General features: G+C 37.9%; 1 protein-coding gene across 2 annotated transcripts in view; it reads right to left on the bottom strand.

The window, feature by feature from the left end:
* LOC106071514 (serine/threonine-protein phosphatase 2A regulatory subunit B'' subunit beta-like) overlaps window positions 1-26,208 on the bottom strand; it is a 123,405-nt gene extending 97,197 nt beyond the window's left edge. Inside the window, exons 1-3 of one of the 2 annotated variants that reach the window (XM_056011860.1) lie at window positions 26,114-26,208; window positions 23,738-23,989; window positions 21,831-22,040 (exon numbers count right to left, since the gene is read on the bottom strand). In XM_056011860.1, coding sequence (XP_055867835.1) covers window positions 21,831-22,040; window positions 23,738-23,812 — 285 coding nt within the window. In that variant the 5' untranslated portion in view covers window positions 23,813-23,989; window positions 26,114-26,208. Of the gene's footprint in view, window positions 1-13,892; window positions 14,630-21,830; window positions 22,041-23,737; window positions 23,990-26,113 lie in introns of those variants that run through there. The other variant, XM_056011859.1, reaches the window with a different exon arrangement.
* Window positions 26,209-27,149: the final 941 nt, after the last annotated feature.

Genomic DNA, 27,149 nt, shown 5'->3' with positions numbered 1-27,149 from the left:
ACTTTACCGAATCGTATTCAGAACCCTTTAACTCTTTCTCTCCTAACTGACGATACCAGCGTTGACTCCACCAGAATGTGGTAAATAATTACGGAGAGAAAAGAGTTAAACTCATCCGATTCACTCAGTGATTAAGCATCGTCCAGCTATCATAAACCAACACAAGAAATATCTACAAAGAGTGAAACATTTTGAATCAAACTCCGCGTCAACACAATGCCACATTCCTTTAGGACAGCCATGAACACTGCAGCTCATAAAACACACTGTCTGTGGTATAAAGTAGGCCTAATACCATGACAACCAACGCCAGGAAACACTGCACGTGCATCTAATGGCTGTGTATTCTATCTCCCCCCCTCCCCACTCTTAGATTTTAGCTTCCAAACAACCAGGGTATGCCCAAATATCCCCCCTTTTTTTTCCAGAATGATTTTGCCTTTTTGATAGAGCACTTCGGTCAAAATGCACAAACAACGGAACTCGCTAAGCCAGCGTTTACACTGGACATTCGAACAATATCTCATTTCAGGACACAAGAACTTCCCTCGTATCTGGCAATTATTAACACGATTAACATCGTCTGATTTTTTCGAATCTCTCTATAATTACTTCCCTTTGCATCATTTAAGTCATCAAACCTTATAATAATTAATTCCCTTGGCGTCAATTTCCCCCCCCCCCCCAAGCAAACCTCAATATAATTAACTCCCTTCATGTTGTCTTAATCTTTAAACATGACTACGATTAAAACACTTCTGCAAATACTGATTATATAATCAAAAAAATGGCAGCAAAGATTACGATTGCTTAGAAAAATATCCTCGTTTAATGTTAGCGAAAAGGCCTTGGATATGTTTTATCACGCTCAAATCTGCAATATTTTAAGTTTTAATATTACTGCCTGGTATGGCAATCTGAACATTAACAATAAAAATAAACTTCATAGAATCCTAAATGCTGCTGGTAAAGTCATTGGTAAAAAAAACAACAACAACAGTTTGGGCAGCTGTTTGAGACAAACATGCATAAAAAAGCTAAAAAGATTCTAGAAATAAACAAGATTACAAAGACAGTTTGTGTGGAAACACAAACTCAAAATCGGCCCCCGAGGTGGTCCACCAAGGCAGGCTTCAATATTTTCAGAAAGAACATCCAAATGAAATTATATCAAAGACAAATGAGAGATAAGAATGGAGCTGGGTGGACTCAGAGGCGCCTAAGGATTCCAAAGTAGAAAATCCCAGTCTTCACCAGGATTCGAATTTTTTGAAAAGGCTCAATCTCTTATTCGAATGCTAAAAAAAATAAAATATTTTCGATAATAAAAAAAAAAAGTTCACGAAAATGACGTTTACAAGATTACTATTCGTTTTAATTTAGGTCTTGCATAACTGATTTTAAAAATTAGATTTTTCGCTTTCAGAAAAAAAAAAAGGGGCCGTTGCATCAGAACTTTGAATGGTCTAAAATAAAATATTGTGATGTCGGATTTTCAATATCTTTTCTAGTTTACGGACGGACAGACATTTCGCACAAAACTAATAGCGTCTTTTCCCCTTTCGGGGGCCGCTAAAAACACCCATTGGGTCAGGATTTTGTGATTTTACCATCACAAAAAAAAAAAAAAAGATACGAAGACACCGATAGCAAAGACAAACAGACACAAACACTCTTTTGTTCCCCTGGCAATCAAATCATCAAATAGAAACAATCTGATATGAACTTTTCACATGTAAATAATGAGTGAGTCTGGTGTGAATGTATATTTTGGTGTAATGCACACATTGTAAGACAAAGTTCCTTATGGATAATAAAGATGATTATTATTATTATTATGATTTACTACTGCACTAATCGAACCTATAAATATAGCTCAATCTGCAGTATTGCTATTCTATAAAAACACACTTCTCTTAAGATTTGTACAAAACACTAAAGACCAACACACTAAGACTGTACACACTGCCAAGGAGCAAATGCCAAGGAGCAAAGAGGCTAAGTGGTTGGAAACATGAGTGCCTAATTAAAGGTACGCGGTTTGAATCCGGGTCCGATGACTTAAACTGTGGATTTAAATCACGCCCTTGCACGAATCAATCGTAAAAAAGCGTACTTAAGATTGCATGTGTACATTAAAAAAGGACAGTCTACGCAGCACCTCGGACAAATGTTGAAGCATGGAAAGAGCAGTAACTCTGCCTGGTTAGTGAGAAATGCAAAGACTGCTACTTGAGTAGCCTCCCTTTGAAGACCACTCAACTGTGTGGATGGTTTGTGCAAAGTTCCACAACACATGTCAATGAGATCTATTGTCAACAATGACAAGAACATTGAATTTAAAAAAAAATATACCAGGAATGGGGGGTGGGAGTGCTATTAAACAGGTAAACAAACAGAAGTGACCTTGTGTTACTGTACATGAGAGACCAGACGTGGATCTTGATATATGTATACTCTGTCAGTTAAGGAATGCTGGTGAGGGTTTTTTTAATTATGAAGTTAAAGATGCGTGTGTGTGTGTGTGCGTGTGTGTGTGTGTGAAGGGTAGAGAGCAGAAAGAAAGAGGATATTTAGACACGACAAAGAAACGACATGGAGGGTAGAAAATATTAAGATGTAAAATATAAAGATGAAAGAAAGGGAAGAGAGAATGAGAGAGACAGACAGACGGAGAGAAAGAGAGGCAGATGGGGGAGAGATGAAAATGAGAGACAGACAGAGAGAAATAGAAACAAGAAAACAAAACAAAAAATACCTTAAAAAAAAACAAAGTTTATATTATATATCAATTAGTTTTGGATCTCAGAACAGTGGACACCTAGTGGGAGGAGGCTACAGAAAATGCCAGTGACAGGTCTTTGTGGAGACAGCTTGTCGAACGGCGCGGGAGGACCCTAAGTAAGTCTAAGTTTTGCATCAGTCAGGTAATTAAATTTGACTAACAATAAAAAAAAAAAAAAAAAAGAAGGAACGATCTGAAATCGAACTCATGGCTAAATCTTTCTCAGGCCAACACGGTAACCACTCTGCTAGTGAGGAGCTTATGAACATGAAAGGCTGTAGAGTTATCTATTGTTTCTACAGTCGCGTCCTATTGTTCAGGTTGTGTTCACTAAGACTAAGACGACGATGTATAAAGTGGACTTCAGTCAAGTACTAATTCTTTCCCTTGCTTGGCTTCCGAATCTCGAAGACTGGGAATTTAAATTTTTGGATCTTAAGGGCGCCACCCAGCTCTAATAGGTAACTGACAATAGCTTAGAAAAAGTAAAGGCGGTTGGTCGTTGTGCTGGCAGCATGACACCTTAGTCAACTGCGGGACACAGAAACAGATGACCTTTACATCACCTCCCCTGTATATCGCAAGGGCTGAAAGGGTTAACTTTACTTACTTTTTAGGAAAGAGACATAGAAAAGAGAGAGAGAGAGGGTACGAGAGAGAGAGAGTAAGAGAGAGTGAGAGAGAGAGGGTAAGAGAGAGAGACAGTAAGAGAGAGAGAGAGAGAGAGTGATAGTGATAGTAAGAGAGAGAGAGAGTGTGTGAGAGAGTAAGAGTGAGAGAGAGATAATAAGAAAGAGTGAGAGAGAGAGAGAGAGGGTAAGAGAGAGAGAGTAAGAGAGAGACGGTAAGAGAGAGAGAGAGAGAGTAAGAGAGAGAAAGAGAGAGAGTGAGAGAGTGTGAGAGAGAGAGAGTGAAAGAGAGGGTAAGAGAGAGAGAGTAAGAGAGAGACGGTAAGAGAGAGAGAGAGTAAGAGAGAGAAAGAGAGAGAGAGAGAGAGAGAGAGAGAGAGAGAGAGTGAGAGAGAGAGAGAGAGTGATAGTGCGAGAGAGAGTGATAGTGAGAGAGAGAGAGAGTGAGAGTAAGAGTTAGAGAGAGAGAGAGAGAGAGAGAGAACGAGGAAGAAAGCAACAAAGAGCGGAGAGAAACTACAATGAAAAGATTAGCAGCAGGAGAAACAGATGAAGAAAAAGAAGAGGAAAAAGAAACGCGTACTCTGGTCAGAACTCTAAAGGTCAAAGTGTCCTGCTTCTCCTCTCCAACTGAAACTGCAAACAAACTCAAACAAAAACCCATGCTCACATTCCTACAACATCCTATTCAAGTCATACAAACATATATTAAACATAAATGAATAACAGCACCAGGGACCAAGTTTTTAAGAGAGAAAGTAGTGAATTAAAATGCTACGAAAATAAGGGCATGCGCCGACCGAGGCTCGAACCTGTGACACTGGATTCGACACCACCGCCTAACGATAACGCACCAAGCGAAACTAGCCTCTAGAAGTCTAGACCATCGGAATGTCCAAAAAAAAAACATTCTTCTGATCTAGAGTCATTTCGCCCGTATGCAAATTACCACCCCAGTGGTCAAAGGTCACAAGCTCCAGCTAGCCCCTCCCCCACCCTCGCAGCATCCGTTCACTAACAACTTCGATAGAGCCGACACAGACAGCCGTTAGGCATGTATTAGACAAACGATGGCTCTATCTAATTGTACAAAGCACTGACGCAATCCCAAGAATTCATATCATAACTATAATAATCCAGGAATAAAGGCACAGACTACCACTAGTCGACACTCAAACCTTTACAGCGAACCACAAGTCGGTAAAACTAATTAAATGAACACCACAATGCGTCCTTTCTATCTAGATCTGTCTCCGCTGATCACAACAATGAATTGTCCATAACTGCTTTTCTAACACACGCACACACGCGCGCAACAACAAAATAAAACCCCAAGGATACACCAGCGTGACTCAGGGCAGAGGAATTCCCATTTACAACCGTCCCACCCCCCTTATCCAAAAAAAAAGGGGGGGGGGGAGGAGTTAAAGAAATGGAAAGGGGGGTTGAACCTAAACAATACAGAAGGGAGATAAACGGGCGCGTAAGACAAGAACATGCAAGGAATGAAGAAAACAAAAAGGGGGGAGGGGAGTAATAGAGCGAGGGGCGTTTCGTACCTCATGATGTTAGCCCTGGGGCCACGTACTTCAATGTAGCCGTGCAAAAGAGCAGAAGGTTGGACTATAATGTGGATTTAAAAAAAAAAAATCACCCAAATTTATAAACATTTCTTGAGTTCACATTGTGCTTATTATTACATCACTGCGTAGGGAAGCGTGGTCGAGAGGCCAAGTGCGCTTGAACTTGGCTTGGCTTGGCTACCTAGAAGGGGGCTCGAGGTTCGCCTAAAGGCAGCATGGAAAACCAACTCCTAGATACCCCCTCCCCTCCACTGGTCCACACATGAGATTGGACCAAAGCGCTCTGAGCATGCAAGTAGCGCTATATAAAAGCTATAATTTAAAAAATCACGGAGGGCGCACAATTAACAAGTGGAGGAAGTTAAAGGCGAGACTCAGGGCCGGTCCTAACTATTGCGGGGCCCTATGAGAAACTGAATACGCGGGGCCTAGTCTGGGTAGGGATAACGATAATAAGTGACAATTAATATTTTGTATTAGAAAAAAATTCGACTTTGCATTTTATTCATTCTTTACAAAGTACAAAATTGCCATCAAATTAACTTTACAATACGAGCTTTGCAACCTATGGCATATTTATATGCCAGTGACTATAAAAGTAAAGTAAAACTTTCGATTTAGGTGAAAAATTCGCCCGATTATTACATTTTATTACATGAAAGCTGACAATGCCTTTTTTTTTTTTTATCGCACGTAGGATTGGCCTTTTCCGTTCTAAATGACACCCACAAATGACAATTTTGTCAGGAGATTTTTTATGAGTTGTCGGGAGATTTTAATAAACGCAGTACATTTACAGGAATCTTTCGTATATATTTTGCAATTTAATAATTACACATAGAATTTGCGCGGGTCCTATGAAAGCGCGGGGCCCACTGCGACTGGAGAAGGTTGCAGTGGCCTAAGACCGGCCCTGGCGAGATTCTTGTTTTCATCTGTTTTCAATTAGGGCGCACGTCAAGGCGACAAAAACGAATCAAAACAATCCGCCGCAATGTTTTTTTAATCTTTAAGCTAAGGGGTGCTGTGATAACTGCTGGTCTGCGTAGATAGTGCATGGGTAGATAAGATATATAACGTACAAGTTGCTATAAATGCGAATATCCTTACCAGACACAGACATTTTAAATAGAGCAGTTGTTTCCTAATTTGTTTGTTTTTTCTTTAACGGAACATTTCGCAAATTCTGAGAATTGAGCTGAACACTTTGATTAATTTTTAGGTTGGATTTTGTCCTATTTCTTTAAACAAAAAAAAATATTTAAAAAAAATTAAGCCATATTCAAAATTTAGAATTATTTCATTGAAAGTATGAAACTAGATTAAAATACATTACAAAAATTATGTTTTAATCTCTTTGATGGTATTGAGCATTGAGAATATAACTACTTAGTTAGTATCAGGCACGATACTGATAATATAAAATATGTTATGTTTTCCCTTTTAAAGACCATGCGGTCTATAAGGGCAGATGATGTTAAGGTCATCGACTTCTCTGGCCAACGGTGAACGAGCAGGGTGTCATGAGGCCAGCACAACAAACAACCAATAGCCAACTATGACCAGGGTCGGATTTAAGGGAGGGCGAGCGGGTCTACAGCCCTGGAGCCTCCACAAGGGCAAGACATAAGCCAAACATAGCCTACAGATCTATCCTAGTACAAAATACTTATAATGAAAAAGAGCATCTCTAGAATATATAACTTAATAATGGTCTGCACCTTGTACTGACCTAACGATGATCAATGATCATCTCAGTACAATTAATGTCTGCTTTAAGGTAGCTCGCTCACTATAGAATATAGTGATATTAGAGCATGGAATGGGTTGTCTGATTCAGCCAGGAAAACCAATGACTTGGCAGAGTTTAAGTCATTGATTAACATGCATGACTAAGACTGACCCAGCGACACGCCTAGGGCGTGATCATCTTCTATTTTGAAGTAACGTCTGTAATTTATAAGATAAGATACGAGGGACCGCCATAAAAGAGATTGAGAAAAAATATCCGAATTTCGACTTCGACTTTCAACAATTTCTTACGCATTTCTTTTTCCGTGTTTTGTTTTACACTAGTTTAACATTCTGTTGTGGTTTAAAAGATGTCTCCGCTTGTAGCGTGCTCGAAATAACAATTACAAACAACGCAGCTCCAGATGTGCGCAGTGCGTCAACCCTTCCACAAACCAAAAAAAAAAAAAAAATTACTTTATTTTTACTTATTTGTGCATATTATTTTATTTTCTCAAAGAAAGAACTTGCCGTTAAATTTACAAGTACTCAATTTTTTTTCTTCGAAAAAAAAAATGACATCCTTATAGATAAAAGTAATCTTATTAACAAGTACATTTTTATTTAAGTTTTCAATAAAGTGTAAGAGGCTCCACAAAAAACCCTGCTTTCACTTACTTAACTCCGGCCCTGACTATAACAATAGTGCAAATGAAGCAACGGTTGAGTATCTAAAACGGGATGAAGTCAAAGTATCTGTCACTAACTAGATGTTATCATTTTAAAGCAGGGGTTCTCAACCTGTGGGTCGCGACCCCCTTGGGGGTCGATTGACGATTTGCCTAAGACCATCGAAAATATGGATTTTTTGTCTATTCTTCTGTTGCTGTGTGTGTGTGTGTGGGGGGGGGGGTCACGGCAGAGTGGGGGATTCTAAAAAGGGGTCGCCGAGCTTAAAAGGTTGAGAACCGCTGCTTTTAAGTCTAGTTCAAAACCTGCTACTGCTCTTCCGTATCGTCCTAGTTTAATATCACGTGATCATGTCTATCCCATTCAAAAGTTGTAGCACGTCACCTAAGTCTAAAATGTCCACAGGTCTTCTACGCCAAGGGGTTCTCAAACTTTTTTTTTTTTACCCCTGGACCCTTTATATAGTCAAAACTTACCCACATAAATGCATATTATATAAGAAAAAAAAATCTAAAAAAAAAAACACAACATTTTGCTGAAGGATTGTTTACTGAGATTATAATTTTCTTTTCTTTGTGGCAATGAACCCAACAAGAAGACGGGGAACTTCTTTACAATGACCCCTTAATGCAGAGTTTGTGGTATCCCTGATTAACTATTGGTTTAAGTTTTTCGTTTGTGGATGGTTCAAGAGAGTATGTGCAAGCGTAAAAAGGTTCGACACCCAGTCGGGTGTAGTTAAGGAGAGAATGTCTTCACATCTTCGATTTAGGTCAACATAGATTAGTACGTACTAGACATATCAAACAATAGTAATGGGGGAGTTGATAAGTATTCAAGTTATACGATCGGATTAACTGTCTTTTAATTTTAATTGTATACAATTTTCATCTTTCTGCGGACCCCGTTCGGTCGTCTCGCAGACCCCAGTTTGAGAACCAATTTATTACTATGCCTTACATTTTACGGTCTTGTCCTAAACTATCAGACTTGTCTTACATCTTGGGGTTTGCCGACCCCAGTTTGAGAAACACTGTTCTATGCCTTACATTTTTCCGTCGGGTCCTATACTATCAGACTTGTCTTACATCTTGGGGTTTGCCGACCCCCAGTTTGAGAAACACTGTTCGATGCCTTACATTTTATGGTCTTGTCCTAAACTATCAGACTTGTCTTACATCTTGGGGTTTGCCGACCCCAGTTTGAGAAACACTGTTCTATGCCTTACATTTTTCCGTCGGGTCCTATACTATCAGACTTGTCTTACATCTTGGGGTTTGCCGACCCCAGTTTGAGAAACACTGTTCTATGACTTACATTTTTCCGTCTTGTCCTAAACTATCAGACTTGTCTTACATCTTAGGGTTTACCGACCCCAGTTTCAGAAACACTGTTCTATGCCTTACATTTTTGCGTCGGGTCCTAAACTATCAGACTTGTCTTACATCTTGGGGTTTGCCGACCCCAGTTTGAGAAACACTGTTCTATGCCTTACATTTTACGGTCTTGTCCTAAACTATCAGACTTGTCTTACATCTTGGGGTTTGCCGACCCCAGTTTCAGAAACACTGTTCTATGCCTTAAATTTTTCCGTCTTGTCCTAAACTATCAGACTTGTCTTACATGCGGGACCAGGTTAACAGTGTGCAATATGGACACAAGGGCGATGTGACACTTCCGCGAAGTCAAACCTCGACTTGCGAGCGTGGCCCTTTACATGGACTGTGCGTGTAGTGACTAGACTTTCATCGCCCTGGCCACACCATCTCCCTAGTACCCAGCAACATCGCGGGCGCATGCTGATTATAAAACGTGGGAAAGTCGAGGTGGGTGGTCGTTGTGCTGGACATACAACGCCCTGAGTAGCTGTGAGCTTTCGTTTTTTACCAAAAGCATGCAAAATCAAACAAACAGAACTTTAAAAGACGATGAAAGTGAAACAATAATATGTTGCCAGGCAAAAACAAAACAAAAAAAAAAAAGGGCAAGCTGCCCTTTTCGTAAACAAGCTTCCATGATGTGTACTTTTAGTTGGGGGGGGGGGGGAGTAGAAATGAAAGAGCGATTCCCAAGTTCAGACTGGTATCTGTCTATATTCATCTCAACCAGTATGAAATCTTCCGTCTCATGACAGACATAAGAAAACAATAAAGAACGATAATCGTTACGCTAGGCTTTCGTCTAGGACTCGTTACGTCTTACTCTTGAACCCAAAATGTTTTGAATGCCAGAATTTTTTTTATTTATTTATCTTCTACACATAGATCTGAGACAAAATACAACAATTCTCAGATTGCTCAATTCCTACATTGTTCGAGTCTTACGAGACTCAAATTCCTACATCGTTAGATTCTTATAATATTGCTCAATTCCTACATAGTTTAAAAGGAATTTCCAAAATGCCCACGCATAGTCTACGCCACGAACCGAGGCACTTTACACCCATACCCAAACAAAGATAGTCAATATAAGTAAACAGGGATACAATAACAGTATATGAACAGTATGAGAGAAATGAAAGATGAAATTGGAGTTGCCAGGTCAAAACCCCATTTTCTATCAAGGTTAACCGCCCCACAACGTCTACTCATAAATAAAAAAAAAAATAGTCGATGCAGTCGAGGATCTTGAACCCAGGACCTCCTCGCGGCGTGATTCTGACTCTACCAAGCCAATTTCGTTTTGATCGACCTATCAGTATTTCAGTTCCCACGTGAGCAGAACGCTAACAGAAGGCATACATCACTCAAAACTTTTTTTAAAAACTCAAGATCCTGCTCATCAAAACTTCTGCTCAGGAGTCATGTGTTGCCAAATTTCCAATCCTACCTAGATTTAAACTTTAAAAAAAAAAAAAAAAAAACCTAGAACCCAAGGCTCTCATACAATACGATGCGCACGTGTGTAGACTAATGTTTTTAATGTGCTGGAGTTATTACTCACACGAGAGCAAACACGTTCGCATCAAGGCACGTGCCGCCGGTACTCACGTCTGCTGACTTGTAAAGTTTGGCCACGTAGAAGAACATCGGGGTAGCCCGAGGAGGAGGGGAGGGGACTGTTCAAACAAGACGCAGGTAAGTCTGAGGGCGTGGGGTGTGTGGATCAGGGGTTGGCCAGGAGGTCACCCAGCATACTGTAAATTGTCTACACAGCCACAAGTAAATACAAGAGAAAACAAATATTAATTTGTGATTTCATTCAAGTCATTACAGAAAGAAACAAAAACAAAACTTTTTGTTTTCGACAGGCGTGTGATAAAATAGGCGGGAGCAAGGAGACAGGAGCATCCATAGAAACTCTGACTAGGCAACATCAAAGAAAGGACCGGCCTCTCTCTTGATGTCCTGCTAAGAACAGCTGCTGACCGGGGAAAAAAGTGGAGGGATTTGGTTACGTGAACTGTCACAGCACCCCCTAGGACAAAAGTCAAGGGATAGATGAAATTGTTAAAGTCAAGATGTTTAAACAAATTGAAATTATCTTCTCTGGCTGGTGTTTCTTTTCTTAATGAAATATATGGTCAAGAAATGGCATGAAAGAAATGGTTTGGAAGAAATGGCAAGGAAGAAATGACTTGTAAGAAATGGCTTGGAAGAAATGGCTTGGGCCTTGGAAGAAATGAAATGGAAGAAATGGTTTGGAAGAAGAAGAAATGGCAAGGAATAAATGGCTTGGAAGAAATGGCATGGAAGAAATGGCAAGGAAGAAATGGCTTGGAAGAAATGGCTTGGAAGAAATGGCTTGGAAGAAATGGCTTGGAAGAAATGGCTTGGAAGAAATGAAATGGAAGAAATGGTTTGGAAGAAGAAGAAATGGCAAGGAATAAATGGCTTGGAAGAAATGAAATGGAAGAAATGGTTTGGAAGAAGAAGAAATGGCAAGGAATAAATGGCTTGGAAGAAATGGCATGGAAGAAATGGCTTGTAAGAAATGGCTTGGAAGAAATGAAATGGAAGAAATGGTTTGGAAGAAGAAGAAATGGCAAGGAATAAATGGCTTGGAAGAAATGGCATGGAAGAAATGGATTTGGAAGAAATGGCAAGGAATAAATGGCTTGGAAGAAATGGCTTTGGAAGAAATGAAATGGAAGAAATGGCATGGAAGAAATGGTTTTGGAAGAAATGAAATGGAAGAAATGGCCTGTTATGTTTTCTTAAATAGATTTTAAGTACAAATGATGATGATAGGAATTGTAATTAGTTCCATTGTGCCCATTTAACACCACGGAGCCATTACGCCAAACGTAAGGGAATCAAACCCAAGACCAGCACGTCTTGCGAAAGATGCGCACATTTTTTAATCTATATAGATTTATACATATGCAGTTGGCCAAGAATATTTACTTTGAATAAATATGTTTGTTACTAACAATACAAATACAAAAAGTATGTGCAAGTCTTAGTTCATTCAATAGAACTAGAAACCCCAAAGAGCTTCAGATAGCCAAGCAAGAGCTTCACCCCTAGACTCAAGAGCTTCAGATAGCAAAGCAAGAGCTTCACCCTTAGACCCAAGAGCTTCAGATAGCCAAGCAAGAGCTTCACCCCTAGACCCAATAGCTTCAGATAGCCAAGAAAGAGCTTCACCCCTAGACCCAATAGCTTCAGATAGCCAAGCAAGAGCTTCATCCCTAGACCCAATAGCTTCAGATAGCCAAGCAAGAGCTTCACCCCTAGACCCAATAGCTTCAGATAGCCAAGCAAGAGCTTCATCCCTAGACCCAAGAGATTCAGATAGCCAAGCAAGAGCTTCACCCCTAGACCCAATAGCTTCAGATAGCCAAGCAAGAGCTTCACCCCTAGACCCAATAGCTTCAGATAGCCAAGCAAGAGCTTCACCCCTAGACCCAATAGCTTCAGATAGCCAAGCAAGAGCTTCATCCCTAGACCCAAGAGATTCAGATAGCCAAGCAAGAGCTTCACCCCTAGACCCAATAGCTTCAGATAGCCAAGCAAGAGCTTCACCCCTAGACCCAATAGCTTCAGATAGCCAAGCAAGAGCTTCATCCCTAGACCCAAGAGATTCAGATAGCCAAGCAAGAGCTTCACCCCTTGACCCAATAGCTTCAGATAGCCAAGCAAGAGCTTCATCCCTAGACCCAAGAGATTCAGATAGCCAGACAAGAGCTTCATCCCTAGAACCAAGCTTCAGAGTGCCAGACAAGAACTTCACCGCTAGACCCAGCCTTTAATAGGATACCTGAAATAATTTGGCGCTAGTTTTCCTTTTTTAGTAACTGTTAGCATTTAACGAAAAAAAAAAAAGAACACAAAAGTAACTGACTTTGGATTAGGCGTTGGTCATTTCCTAAAAGCAACATTAAAAGCACCTCAATGCACTTTGTCCCATTCAACACGTGACAGACGTCGCCACTGGGGTACAATGTAGCACGTGCAGTGAACCAATCAGAACATCTGGTCGCAGCAGACGTCAACGAGGACGGAATGAGGACAGGAAGGGGTCAAGCGGAAATACGTTCGCAATGGGGTTACGTGCATACAATTATAGAAGAACATGGAGGAAAGCGGTCGACGCAATAACCACCGAAAGAGAGGAGATGAAGAGAGAAATAAGTATTTAAAAAATCGTCTTAGCTTGTGTGAGAGAAAGAGGCGGGAGTACAAAGAGTGAGAAAAGGGAGTAGTGGAAGACAGGGGTAATAGAAGAGAAAGAGAGAGAGAGAGAGAGAGAGAGATGACGGATTTTTAGTGAGGGAGAGAGAGAGAGAGAGAGAGAAAACAATACTGTCTGTAAGAAAATGGTATCAAGAGAGAAACAAAACTAGATAAATATTGTTACCAACCATTATGTTAGTTTAGAGTTGTCAGATAAAGATTGTATGTTTAGGCTACCGTCTTCGTGTTGGAGTAACATCTTTGAGAGCATTCAATCACAAAGACAGGACACTCGCGTGGAAGAAGTTGATCTACCTGTGACACGCTCGGAGAATCACTAACAAAAAACACAAATTTTAAGACCCCCATCAAGCTTTGGCATGGAGAAGTTCACGTCATCGGCCAAGCGCTTTCTTCAACTAACTAACTCCCACGATCTAAATCAATACTGAATTAAATCACTATAAAAAATAAATGGTAATACTGATTGGAGTTTTAAATCAATGTAACTCGTCTTTTAAGTTTCAGTCTGATTTAAAACTGGTATTAGATATTTACATATTTCGGAGGTTTCTCCAGAATTGAAGATTATTACAGCCAAGCCCAAACCTCTAGCAGCGGATGGCGGTGGGCAGGATTCGAACCCAGAACCATCGAGACGAGAGTCTAGACACAAATCAGCGTATATCACACGACCAGGCCGCTATCATACATGAAAATACTCCGGAAAGATCTCGCTATTCACCAATCAAAGCGTCCATTCAAGTCGTAAGACTCCCCCTCCCCAGAGCGCCCTGATTGTCTTACTCGGCTGACATCAAAAGTTATGCATTAAGCAACCAAATCAAAGTTTCACCTGGACTTACGCTCCGACGTGCTGAAATTATGCAAGGAAAGATAACAACAGCACGGCGAAAACGGTTCAGCACACGACAGAGTTATCCTCAATAAGGAAATTTAGGAACACATCAGCACTACTGCACACATCACGTAGATCTAGACTTCCAACATAATGTCCACAAGTCTACCCACAGGCCTAGTCCGAGAACACATGGAACAATAAGCCTTACGATTACAGATTCGTTAACCCACGAAAAGACTCATATCCTACGTTGGTCTATTTTTAACTTTTTTTTCTTCTCCTCCCCTTGTCTTCTTTCAAGCAGCCTTCATCGACAATAAAAAAAAAATATATTCCCAGAGAACAGATGCCAGAATGAAGGGAGGTAAGTCGGCGGGGGAGGGCAGGGAACCTCCAGCGCTTACCTTTTCCCCCAGGTGCCTACACAGTTGTACTGTAAGACTCCAAACTGTTTGGGGGGCAATAATAACGCACTACGATTAGCCAAACTTTTAAACTCCAAAGGAATTATTCACAAAGACTGATGACATCGGTTGTGGACAGCCCTTCATTTTTGTGTACAACAAATACAATGAACGGATTATATTTTTTTCTAAGTTACTTAATTAGAAACAGCAAAAAGAAAACGCTTTGTCTATAGCATTCGCCGCGCAAGTAAAGTCAAGAAAAGAACATAGCGAAGACCTCACGCTCAACAAGCCTTTGTGTTCGAGAGGTCAAGAAAAAAGACATACAAACAATACGATATGTACTTAAGACAGAGACCAATCGTCATAGTAGACATGAACACTGACCTGCGACGTCGCAACCTGTGAGCTTGGCAACGAGCAATTAGTCTCCACTGCCCACATGTTGTGACGTCGCAGGTCAGTGTTGAGGCCTACTATAACGATTGGTCTCGGTAGCTCGATCTGCCATTCAAAATCATGCAGAGATCTGTCGCTAGGTGTCGCTAATACATTGCATCAAGATGATGGAAGCGACGGTTCGAGATTACTAAGCACAATCATAAGAGTGCTATAACTCTTTCAAATGACATCATCACAATGTGATCACAGCGAACGGGATGAAATATGTTCTGGTAGATAAAAATCGAAACCAGAACACGGACTGGAACAAGAAAATCCTGTTCTTCAAGCTTGCGTGTTATATCACGTGGTCTGGTCAAGACTTTGACCTCTAGATACATCTCTTAAAGAAAACCTCTATGAAGCATTGCCTGATTTGAACCCCCACTGCGCATGTCATCTCGGATACAGGACTAGCTACTTGACTTCACGTATGCTACAGACGAGAACAAAGAATAAACAGGAGAAATCACTCTTGCCGTTGTCATCAGAAACTATCTCTGATTTCCTCCCCCCTTTTGTTTTCGCCATGAAAAAAAAAACGGGGGGGGGGGGGGTAAGATAAAGTGAGAATGTTCAGCGCTTAGGGCATCGACGACATTCAAGCCGACCCCGAAGGTTTATTTACGTACCCGGGTTAAAAAACAGAGGGTGGGTTGATAATAGATTCGTGTAGGACTATACAACACAACAGATGACGTAATCAAGTTTGGTGCCAGAAGCAGGACAAGCTAAACACTTTCACCATAAAAACACGAAGCCACTCAGGAATAAGAAAATGAACGAACGAAACAAAACAAAAAAACGATTTTATTTTATATCCAAAACAATGATCAACAATGATAATCTTCTTGGCGCCCGGGCAAATTGTCATAAGGGGGACCACAAGGACACTTCAAAAAAGCGGGAAAAAAAGTTTGACTGCACAAATTTTAATGTATCAAATGGGAATCCATTGAAAATCATTGCTAATACAAGACACCGATAGCAAAGACAAACAGACACAAACACTCTTTTGTTCCCCTGGCAATCAAATCATTAAATAAGAGCAATCTGGTATAAACTTTGTCACATGTAAATTATGAGTGAGTCTGTGTGTGAATGTACACTTTGGTTTCTTATAGTTATAATGTTTTTTTGGTTTGGTGTAATGCACAAATTGTAAGACAAATTTCCATACGGACAATAAAGATTATTACTATAATATGTATTAATTGTTAACAGTAATTACTGAAATGTGTGTTATGACACTAAAAGTTGAGAAAGGTAGAACCTGCGCTGAACGCCATTTTTTATTTGCTTTTTAATTTACAACCAAATGTGATAATTTTTTGTTTTCACTCTAAGTGAGAATCTCTTTCATTCAACTCTGTCGTATACAAGTCTTTAGTTTCAAGCGCTTTTTGGTTTACAATTTAATAATGCTACAACTTGTACAAATAACGTATGCACTAAAACCTGTTTAAACAAGGTTATAAAGACAGTTTGTGTGGAAACACAAACTCAAAATCGGCCCCCCCGAAGTGGTTCAACCGGGCAGGTTTCACTATTTTCAGAAAGAACATCAGAATGAAATTCTATCAAAGACAAATGACAGAGAAGAATGGAGAGAGACGGCTGTTTGGAGATCTTGTGTGGTGCCCCAGCGGTCCAGCAGACCAAAGGATAGATAAAAGTGAATGTGATGATTGATGTGAACCTGGCCTAACTGATGTCTTATAATGAAAATCTAATTGTTTTGTAAATGGTCAATCTCTTATTCAAATCCTCAAGAAAAAAAACATTCCGTAAAAAAAAAAAAAAATTCCTTTAGTTAACTTACTTTTCTATAGCAATAGTGCAGCACTGCAGTTCACGAGATAGTATGAAAAACTACTTATTAATTGTTGTTTTTAATATACTTCTATGCATACTAAATAGATTTGTTCTCTTTCTTTAAAAAAAAAAAAGGGGGAAACAATTTTTTTTTGTAAATGTAGTAGTTAGTATGATAGAACTTACTAACTTAGCAATACAATTGTAAAAAAAAAAAAAAAAAAAAAAAAGGGGGCAAAAAATCTAAAACATTTGCTTAAATGCGTTACAAATATGGTAAGAAGTCATCTCCCCTACTAACGAGCGTCCTGTGTTTGTTACTATTAATAATGAATAGTTGTAAAAGTGGTGTATTTTTTGTAAAAAAAAAAAAAAATGCTTGAATGAGTGATTTATAAATAAGATTTTTCGCTTTCAGAAAAGAAAAACGTTGCCGTTGTATCAAAACTTTGAATGGTCTAAAATATTATGATGTCGGATTTTCACTATATTATCTAGTTTACGAGATCTAAACGGGACGGACGGAAGGACAGACGGACAGACATTCCACACAAAACTAATTGTGTCTTTTCCCCTTTCGGGGGCCGCTAAAAATGAATTTCACTTGTACAATTAACAGTTATCTAACCTAAAATAAAAACCCATAGCCCAAAATATCAAAGTGTCAAAGTAGAACAGGATAGGACGTAATGAGACCTCGCTCACAATGACCTGCTGACTACTGTCGAAAACGCCAACCAAAAATTCACGGCCATATCACTAGGTTCGCAAAGACCTTCCTTTAGGGAACTGTAGCAGGAAAAAGAGAGAGAGGCATACCGAAAAAAAGCAATATGAAGACATCATCAAAGAAAGGACGGGCCAGCCTTGGCCGGTCTTAGGCCACTGCAACCTATGCGGCCGCAGTGGGCCCCGCACTTTCATAGGCTCCGCGCGATGCGAATTCTAGGTGTAAATTATTAAATTAAACCATTTTAACTTATTATTAAATGGTTCCTGGAATTCTCCAGATATTGCAAAATCTGAAATTATTAAAATTTTCTGAAAACTCATGCAAATCTCCTTAAAAAACATACAAATTGTCATTTCGGAGTGTCATTCACTATGGACAACGTCAATCTTACTCGCGATAAAATAAAACGGCATTGTCGGCTATCATGTAATAAAAATGTAGGCCTAATAATAAGGCAAATTTTAACCAAAACAAGAAGTTCGAATACCACACTGACATACAAATATTGATCTAAATCTATCTCGACCTCTAAAAAAAACAACAACAAAAGCGATATTTTGCTAGTCGATAGTAAATCTAAAAAGCAGATCTGTATGACTTTGTTGGAAAACTACTATCTACTGCAGATGGCTCATAGAGTTAATTTGACAGTGATTTTGTACTTAGTAAAGTTTGAATAAAATGCAAAGACACATTTATTTTCTAATACAAAATCTTAATTTTCACTTATTATCCTTATCCCTACCCAGACTGGGCCCCGCGCAATCCGTTTCGCATAGGGCCCCGCAATCTGTAGGACCGGCCCTGGGGCCAGCCATTGACAAAGTTTCTATTCAAGGCAAAAAAGAGGAATGAATAAAAGCGGCGGACAGATTACGTGTGGTGCCCCAACAGACTAAGGGGCAGGCGAAGAAATAAATCATGACCGCTTCATTTAAAGCTCATGCAAATGTCAGAGCACATGAACCCTTCCTTTATTCTACTAAATCATTCATAAATCAAGCATGCATTCCATTTGGTGGCAGTGGATCAAATATAATCTAATATTTAGGCTAGAACTGTGTAATATTCAAAATAGATAATTAAAACATCCAGTCCATATTTTATGCTGCTTTCTACCTAAATTAGAATCTATCTCAAGCTGACTAGAAATGATGTCCGCTTTAAAAGTTCCTTATGTATCTGTATGTAAATCTAGATGTAATTTAATGTAGGCTAGATCTTTGACAAATGGGTATAAGTCTCGATATAAATTATACTACATCTATTATGATTGACTTTAATTACAGAAGTGTAGATTAAATCTAGTCTCCGGTTTCTACATAGTACGAGCCAAGTTTCTGTAATTAATAAGATTTAGGGTGATCTAAACTATAAAACTAGAATATATCTTAACATCATCTTCGACACTAAGGTAAGAAGGCACTTGAAGTCTAAGCTAAGACCAGACCTTACATTTCAATGTCTTTTTTAAGTCTGGTGAGAATCCTGAAGCTTAACACGAGATGTTATTCTAGTTGGTTTTCAACGGATTATTTTCGAAGACTACATACTAAATCAAAAAACGCAGTTGTCAAAATGTTTACTTCAAGGGGAAAATATGTGTACTACGAAAATAGACAGGTAGTCATCAAGAGATTGGTAGCAAGTGAACTTTGAGCAGACGATGTTCTAACAGTTAAGTTCACAAAGGGAGATAAGACAACAAAAGTGCTGAGTTATTTTCCAATTACTTTCCTAAAGCGCAATCTTCTGAGAAGAAGAGTTACTTCCCCAGATCCCAAAAGCACATGTACAAGTGAGCAACGGTTCTCTTTACACAAGAGTTAAAAGTAGACAGGTCTACATTGAAAGTAATATTATTTATTTTAGGTTCCATGGTGCAACAACGGGATGTAGATTTAGCAAAAGTCAGAGATACACTTAGCAAAAGTCAAAAGAGTGTATCTTAAGTGCAATAACAGCAAAATTTCGCTTTTAGCTCTAACCAAGAACCCCATGTACAATACATTACATTTCACTTTGGAAATAAGAGTTCAAAGTCTACTGATCTACATTCAACAAAATAATTTTTTTTGTAGGTTCAATGGTGTAAATGTGGCTCAACAGAGATGGCTGAGACGGATTTTGGGAGTCAGTTACACAAACCGGATCTCAAACAAGGAAATCCTTTGCCGAACTGGGAGTCGAACACTTAGTGAGGTTGTGACTGAGCGTCGCATGAGGTTTGCGGGACATGTTCTACGTCAAAATGAATTACGCACACCAAGAGTTGCGATAACATGGAAGCCAAAACGAGGAAAGCGCAAACAGGGACGTCCTCGTATTACCTGGCGACACACCTTCATGGAGGACCTCAGAACAGTGGACACCAGATGGGAGGAGGCTTCAGACATTGCCAGTGACAGATCATTATGGAGACAGCTTGCCGCCCAATGCGCCGAACGGCGCGGGAGTACCTAAGTCTAAGTAAGTAAGTCAATGGTGTAACAGATATAGATTGAGCAGAAGTCAAAGAGTGTAGGCCTATCTTAAGTCTAAGAACATTAAATGATGTTTTTAGTTCTAACTGAGATGGCTGCCTAGCCATGTTGGAAGTACTCCAAAGTGTCATCATGATGGGGCCGAGTTCAAACCTGTAGGAAGTTTGAACTAAGTGGTAATAATCTTAATACCTGAGGAACCTCTAAAACGTATTAGTCAAGATTTTAGTAACATGCCAGATGGTAATGCCTGGTCATTGGCATGTAGCTCCAAACAACAAGTACATCTAAACCAGGGGTTCTCAACCTGTGGGTCGCGACCCCCTTGGGGGTCGATTGACGATTTGCCAGGGGTCGCCTAAGACAATCGAAAATAAGGATTGTTATTGTCTATTCTTCTATTGCTGTATGTGTGCGTGTGTGCGGGGGTCGCGGAAGAGTGGGGGATTGTAAAAAGAGGTCGCCGAGCATAACCGCTGATCTAAACTGATGTAAGCCATTTGTTTAAAAAAAAAACAACTCAATGTACTTTTTATTAACAACATACACAGATTCTACTTCTAAGCAGATATATGTAGAAACTCAAGTGAAATAATCATTTAACAAGCAAAATATATTTTTTTAAAGTGCATCTAAGGGAAATAACTCCACATATACAACTATACCTCTAAATAGTGTATAATTCATTTCAAATATTTAATGTCAAACAAAATATTTAATTACCAATTATGAATTGACAAGCAGATTAATTTTTTTTTGTAAATTGATTCATGTTTTGTTAGGTACAATAAATAATTGTGCAAAGTTTCAACTTGATCCGAGGATGGGCGAGGAAGAAACAACATGTTCAAAATTTTGACCAGACAGGCGGAGGGAGTTGATATAAACTTTGTAACAAAATTATTGAGAAAAAAAATCCGGCACAAAATCTTCATTCACTCCAATGATGTGTGCTTATTTTAGATGTTAATGTTAGAGTGAATTGTGAGCTACGGGGTTAGGAATTTATCCAAGTTCCTCTTTATTTCAAAATTCTTCAGTCAGTTTATCAAAGAAATAGGAATAAATGGTCTCTTATTTATAAATAACTTGAAACTGCTTAGAATCAAAAGGAACTTTCCAACAAAGACCACAGTCAAAAGTAGGCAGTTGATATCAAGCATTAGTATCTAGACATTTTTTTTACTAAAACGATTGAAAAAAACAAAAAACAACAGCATGAGAGAGTTAAAAAGCAAAATCTCAACACAAAATTGTATTAACAAAGCTTATGGAAAAAAAGATTGGGACCCCTCAACAAAACATTATAATAAAAGCTAGAACAGATGCAAAATAGAACTGTGAGATTTATAACTAACCTTTGATTAGAGTAACGCCATTAGTAAAACAAGCAAATTACATAAAAACCCTTTTTTATTTAAAAAAAAAAGCTTATCTAATGGAAAGAAATCTGAACTTACAACTATATCTCTCAATAATGTAGAAGTTATTTTCTTTATTCTATGTCAAGCATAATAATTAATTATCACTAATTAATTGATTAATTGTTTAACTTTTTTTTTTTTATTGATTCATGCTTTGTCTATGCCAATGAATAATTGTGCAAAGTGTAATCTTGATCTGAGAATGGGTATAGAGATATCATGTGTATAAACTTTTTACCAGGCAGACAGGCAAAGTGCGTTGATACGAGCTTTGTAATCACTAAATTTAGAGATGCTTCAGAACAGAAGACTAGAAAGTAGCAACTATACAGAAAAGCAATGAACTATGATTTACAAATGTACAAAAACAAATAATCCTAATAAAATACACAAAAACAAAGGCACATTTCTTATCCCATATGCTAGGACTAATGCGTACAAGTGCTCCTTCTTCCATACTATGGGCTATGCAAAATGACTTATCATAATTTAAGTCTGAATAACATCCATGACTAGACTGACACATGGATGTAAGTATTTTCTCTTTTGAACTAACATCTGTAATTTATAAGGCATGAAGATAAATGTTCAACAAAATGAATGAAAAAGAAAAACATAAAACAACCTACCTTTAAGTTGTCACTTCCATTTTGTTTCTTAGCATGCAGAGGCCTCCTTGGGCTGTGTGGACTAGGGAGTTTCGGCGATGTGGGGGTGACAAATGTCCCTGCTGACCCGCCTCTTGGAGACGTGCCCCGGGCAGAGTGGGAGGAGGACCTTGATGGGGCACTGACAGTTTCGCCCCTGACCAACTGTGACAGGCTATCTCTCAAGGACACCTGAAGATTGAACAAGTGTGCGATTCAACAAGAATTTTTATCAACACAACAAAAATGTTTGGTAGATCAAAATAATGGTTTAAAATAAAGCATATATTTTAGAACTGGGTCCAATCACCCCAAATGAGTGACTTTTTGCATGTAGGAGTGAATTTGAAAAGTGTTAATCCAGTTGGCAAAGGATTAAGAGTTACATGTACATGTGGGAAGTGTGGTCGAGAGGCCAAGTGCGCTTGAACTTAGCTTGGCTTGGCTACTTAGAAGGGGGCTCGAGGTTCGACACCCGACTTGGACAGAGTTGTGTTTACTTTGCGCCTAAAGGCAGCACGGAAAACCAACTCCTAGATACCCCCTCCCCCCCACCGGTCCACAAATGAGATTGGACCAAAGCGCTCTGCGCGTGCTATAAGCATGAAAGTAGCGCTATATAAAAGCTATAATATATGTATAAAAGTTAACATTTTGAGGCAAGTACAAAAATATGTGGGCTAGTAGCATACAGTGTTAACAATTCAAAATAAAATATAACTAGTTGCAAAATATATCTCAACTATTAGCCCTCTCATAATAATGATGTAATGTAATCGTTCTCTTCATTTATAACTTATTTGCAGAATTCAAATTTACCAAGAAGTAAAGAAAAAAATGTCCCATCATGACCTAGGTTTGTCAATGCAAGCTAAAGTAGAAATACCTGAATATATAGTCAATAATTAATAGAGGTTCAAAGTGACCAGCACAACATCAAATTACTCCCCCCCCCCTCCCCCGCCAAATCAGTCTGGTATAAGAGATAGGCTACACCTTACCCTTCCTTAAAAGATAGCCTCAGGGGATGGGTTTCACAATTACCTGAATATATACTCAATAATTAATAGAGGTTCAAAGTGACCAGCACAACATCAAACTACTCATCCCCCTCCCCCCCACCCGCCAAATCAGTCTGGTATAAGAGATAGGCTACACCTTACCCTTCCTTAAAAGATAGCCTCAGGGGCTGGGTTTCACAATTTTCTGAACGTATACACAAGCAAAACAGGGTTAAAACTAAAGCGTTATTTTGACCACCCTGTCTAATATAGATCAGTGATCTTATGAAGATAGAAATAATCAAAAGTAAGCCAAAGCAAAGAAAAGGATATCACGAAAGAGACAAATGAGAAAATCTAAATCGACCAATAGCGGTCAATGGTTATGTCTACTAAACAATGGATGTGCCAAACTATGTAGGTCGCAGCTGGGGCTGCTTAGCCACGAATAATACTGCATTCTGCACTAATCTTCTGACTCGAAAACAAGCCTTATTATCATTATATACATACAAGGTGGCCCAAAAGTAGGTTTACAGATATTACACTACCTTTTATATGATAGAAGTTACTTGCTTAGTAAAACCAATATAAAACATTCCGCAAAGTATTAATCTAACTTACATAAACAGCTTTTTCCTTGCTGATTGAAATTTATTTTATTATGTTATTCCAACCTTAAAATGAATTTCTCACTGTTCTGGCATCGAATTTTCAAATAAATAGTCTACATGATAACTGTCAACCTACTTTTGGGCCACTCTGTATATTCGTTTTAATAAAAATGAGTTTTTGAAATATACATTTAATTAAGTATTATTTATTCATATATATAACTGTATAAATATTTACAACAGAAAACACTCTTCAATAATAGTTACTATGTACCTGAACTTCTGAGTTGCTCAACCATCGTAGAAATAGTTCATCCACTTTAATTTTCAGGACAGGCTTTAAAGCCATTATCACTGATACTGAGCTTATCGAGTTTAATTCTTGAAATATTAATTTTCCTTTTGAATCTTTTATTGCGATGAATCACAGCAAGTCCAGAACAAAGAATCCTTCTTAAAGTCACTGTTTCAGTTTGTTTCTCTTAATATTTTTGTGATGAATTCTCCTCATGTCTAATGAGGTTGACTAAAAAAAAATATTTGTAAAAAATATTTATATTGTTTTTTAAACTTTATTTGCTACTCAACTAATCAATTCTCTATTGCGACTCAAATTAAAATCTAATGCTAAATCAGAAGATTTAAACCAAGAACTATGCTATTGAATCAAAATAACCTAGATATTAGCTATCATTAACCTGATGTGACACTTTCTTTAAAGAACTAATGATTCAGACAAGCTTAATTACTTTACTGTATTACATTTAACTAAGTAAGGAATTAAGACTTGGACTTGATGACATAAGCCTCCTCTCCCTTAGACAACAAAATGCTCAGGCCAAACTGACCAGAATCTTAGAAATAGCAATAAAGACTGAATCGCTCAGAACCGAGTTTGGTGGAGAGGTGTAATTGCAGCCCTATGCTCTCCTTGGTGTACAGAGAAAGTCAAGTAAGAAATCTGGTATTCAAAGAAGTTCATATTACCGATAAAACAATGTGCTGGCACCAAGGTGGTAAGTTAGTTATCTAGGTCACTACTATGGATGTACAAAGAAAAAATTAATGTAATGCAAATTGACCACCCAAATTTCAATCTAGTAAATAACTGAAATAAGTTTTAAAATGGCTTTTATGAAAAAAAAAAACAAAAAAAAACATTTGCATTAAAAAATGTTCTACAAGTTGAAACTATTTTATTCTTCTGTTCCAGGAGTTTCAGAATTTAAAAGGATGGTGAAAAATGTTTGAACTCATGTATTAGCTATTGCAGTTTTGCCTTTTTATAAGAAAATAAAAAGCAGTTTTATCAGCAGCTGCTCAGCTAACATAGCTCAGTGTGATGTTTATGATTCATTCTCTTTTGTGGACTTGTAGGGGAGTGGGTATCTAGAAGAATGTTTCTCTGCTGCCTTAAGGGCCTCAACAAACACAATACGGGCTGAACTCAAGCTCGTTTGATATATAGCCAAGTGGTTAATGCCACCATAAACATTAACAGTTTTTATCTACATCTTCTAGATCTATAGACTGAAGTGTAGACATCTAAATAAAATCTAAACTGACTATCATCATGACCAATGTCACAATAAACTTATATCAAATATCAACTACCAATGTCACAATTAACTTATATCAAATATCAACTATTATCTATCATGTTTAATAAAAGGCAAATAAATTTTAATAAGGAAGGTTAAATACTTAGAATCTAGATCTAGGTGATCTAGATCTAGATAATGTTCACTACATGAATTCAGAAATTCTTATAAATCTTATATTATTGCAGACGTTACTTCAAAAAAGAAGATAATTTCATCCTACACATAACATGACATGATAATCATCATAAAATTATAAACTATAATGATTTCGTCAGCATCATTCTAGACTAGATTCCCTGACTAGATCTACAATCAAGTCTAGAGTCTCGACAGTAGACTGAGTAGTGTCTAAATCTAGATATAATCTATCTAGAATATGATTGAATATCATGTCAATCATGTAAATTTAAAATTGTAATTGATGTAAATTCAAAATGTAATATTATATTGTTTATTATTTTATATATGTATCCCGGCCATTAATATTTTTTTTGGAGAAAATAGCAAACATTTTAGATGTAGATCTACTCTAGTACTAGATTCTAGATCTATAGACTATAGTATAGATAACCTTAGACTTAGTTAGACTAAAGACTAGTTTAAGTTTAGACTCATACTCATTTGATTTTGCTAATCATATTTATTTTTAATTATGATATGATTAAAAATCAGATATCTGAAATGTGATGATAAATCTGATTCTGATAAAATCACTTTTTTAACATAAGAAAAAGATCAGGTGACAGATCCCGTTCAAAAGTAGACAATAGGGAGTTACAAGAGATCACTTTCAAAAGTAGACAGTAGGGAGTAGACTAGTTGACAGTATTGTAGTCTTCCTACTTCTAGACTAGACTTGACTAGAGTTAGACTAGACTCTAGACTAGACTAGAGACTAAGACTAAGAGACTAGAGTAAAAGAATTTCAATTTGCTAAATGTTTAAGTAATTTTCGACGTGATTGTCAATAATTAAGTTTATTTATTAAAAGATCTTCTGCTTTCCGTGATAAATAGGACCACATTTTATTTTCTAAGTTAATTTACTCAAGCCCCATGGGTTGTTAGTTTTTTCAAGTTTGAAAAGTCAAATCTCGTTGCTCTACAACTCGCATAGTCCGCCATCATTGCTAAGAAGCCGTCTAAACGAGGCTTACAGGAAGCAAAAATGTAAAAACATGGATAGGCTTAGATATTACCAAACTCTACTACATTACATATCTAGTCTAGTTTAAATAGATCTACTTATTTAAAAAAAAGAAGACTTTTAGTTTCTCTTTGAGCGTCATGTTAGATGAGGAGGGACAGGGGGTTGTTGTAAAATATAGTTTATCATTTTGTTGTCTCTAATGTTTTATTTCCAAATGTTTTTTTTTCTGACAAATTTTTTTTTCCGTTTGACAAATAACACGTTTTTTTTTTGTTTTTTTTTTTAAAAGCCGTTGCTTCTTCTTGAAAAAATCACATCTAGACCCATGATGAGAAAAATTTGGGGCATCCCTTAAACTTAAAATACAAATAAAAGATCATGCTGCAAAGGTGTGACCTACTATCATTCGCTTTGTTCAAAGGAAATAGATTATGTTGGATATTGACATATTCAAGATTGTTTTTTTCTTGTTGCTGTTGTTTTTCAAATTTCATACATTTCTTCACAAATAAAGATTATTATTGCAGGGTATATGCAGCATTCAGGCTGCAAGGTTCTAATCCGGGACCATCATAATGACAGTTTGAAGTTATTTTTTATGACCAGCTGTCATATGCTATACATGAATGGACATCTACTAAGTGCATATTTAATATTTAATAAGAAAGAGGTATCACTGGGGGGGGGGGGGGGGGGGGTAACAACCAGCAGGGGGTGACACCCATTTGAAAAAAATTAATTTGCTAAAGCAGATAACTAAAAAAAAAAAAAAAAAGTGGCTGTAACTAGATACTCGTGCTCATTTCATATATAGATTTACATCAATATATATTTGTTTATTTTTGGTACTAAATAATGTCCAAAATCATGCATGATACAATGAGAGGGGACACAATGAAGTTTTTTTTAAGGACGAAAATCTATTAGATTTTA

This window comes from Biomphalaria glabrata, chromosome 15, assembly GCF_947242115.1.
Source record: "Biomphalaria glabrata chromosome 15, xgBioGlab47.1, whole genome shotgun sequence".
NCBI classification, from domain to species: domain Eukaryota; kingdom Metazoa; phylum Mollusca; class Gastropoda; family Planorbidae; genus Biomphalaria; species Biomphalaria glabrata.
The sequence above is the reverse complement of the archived record's forward strand: the minus strand, read 5'-3'. Positions and strand labels throughout refer to the sequence as shown.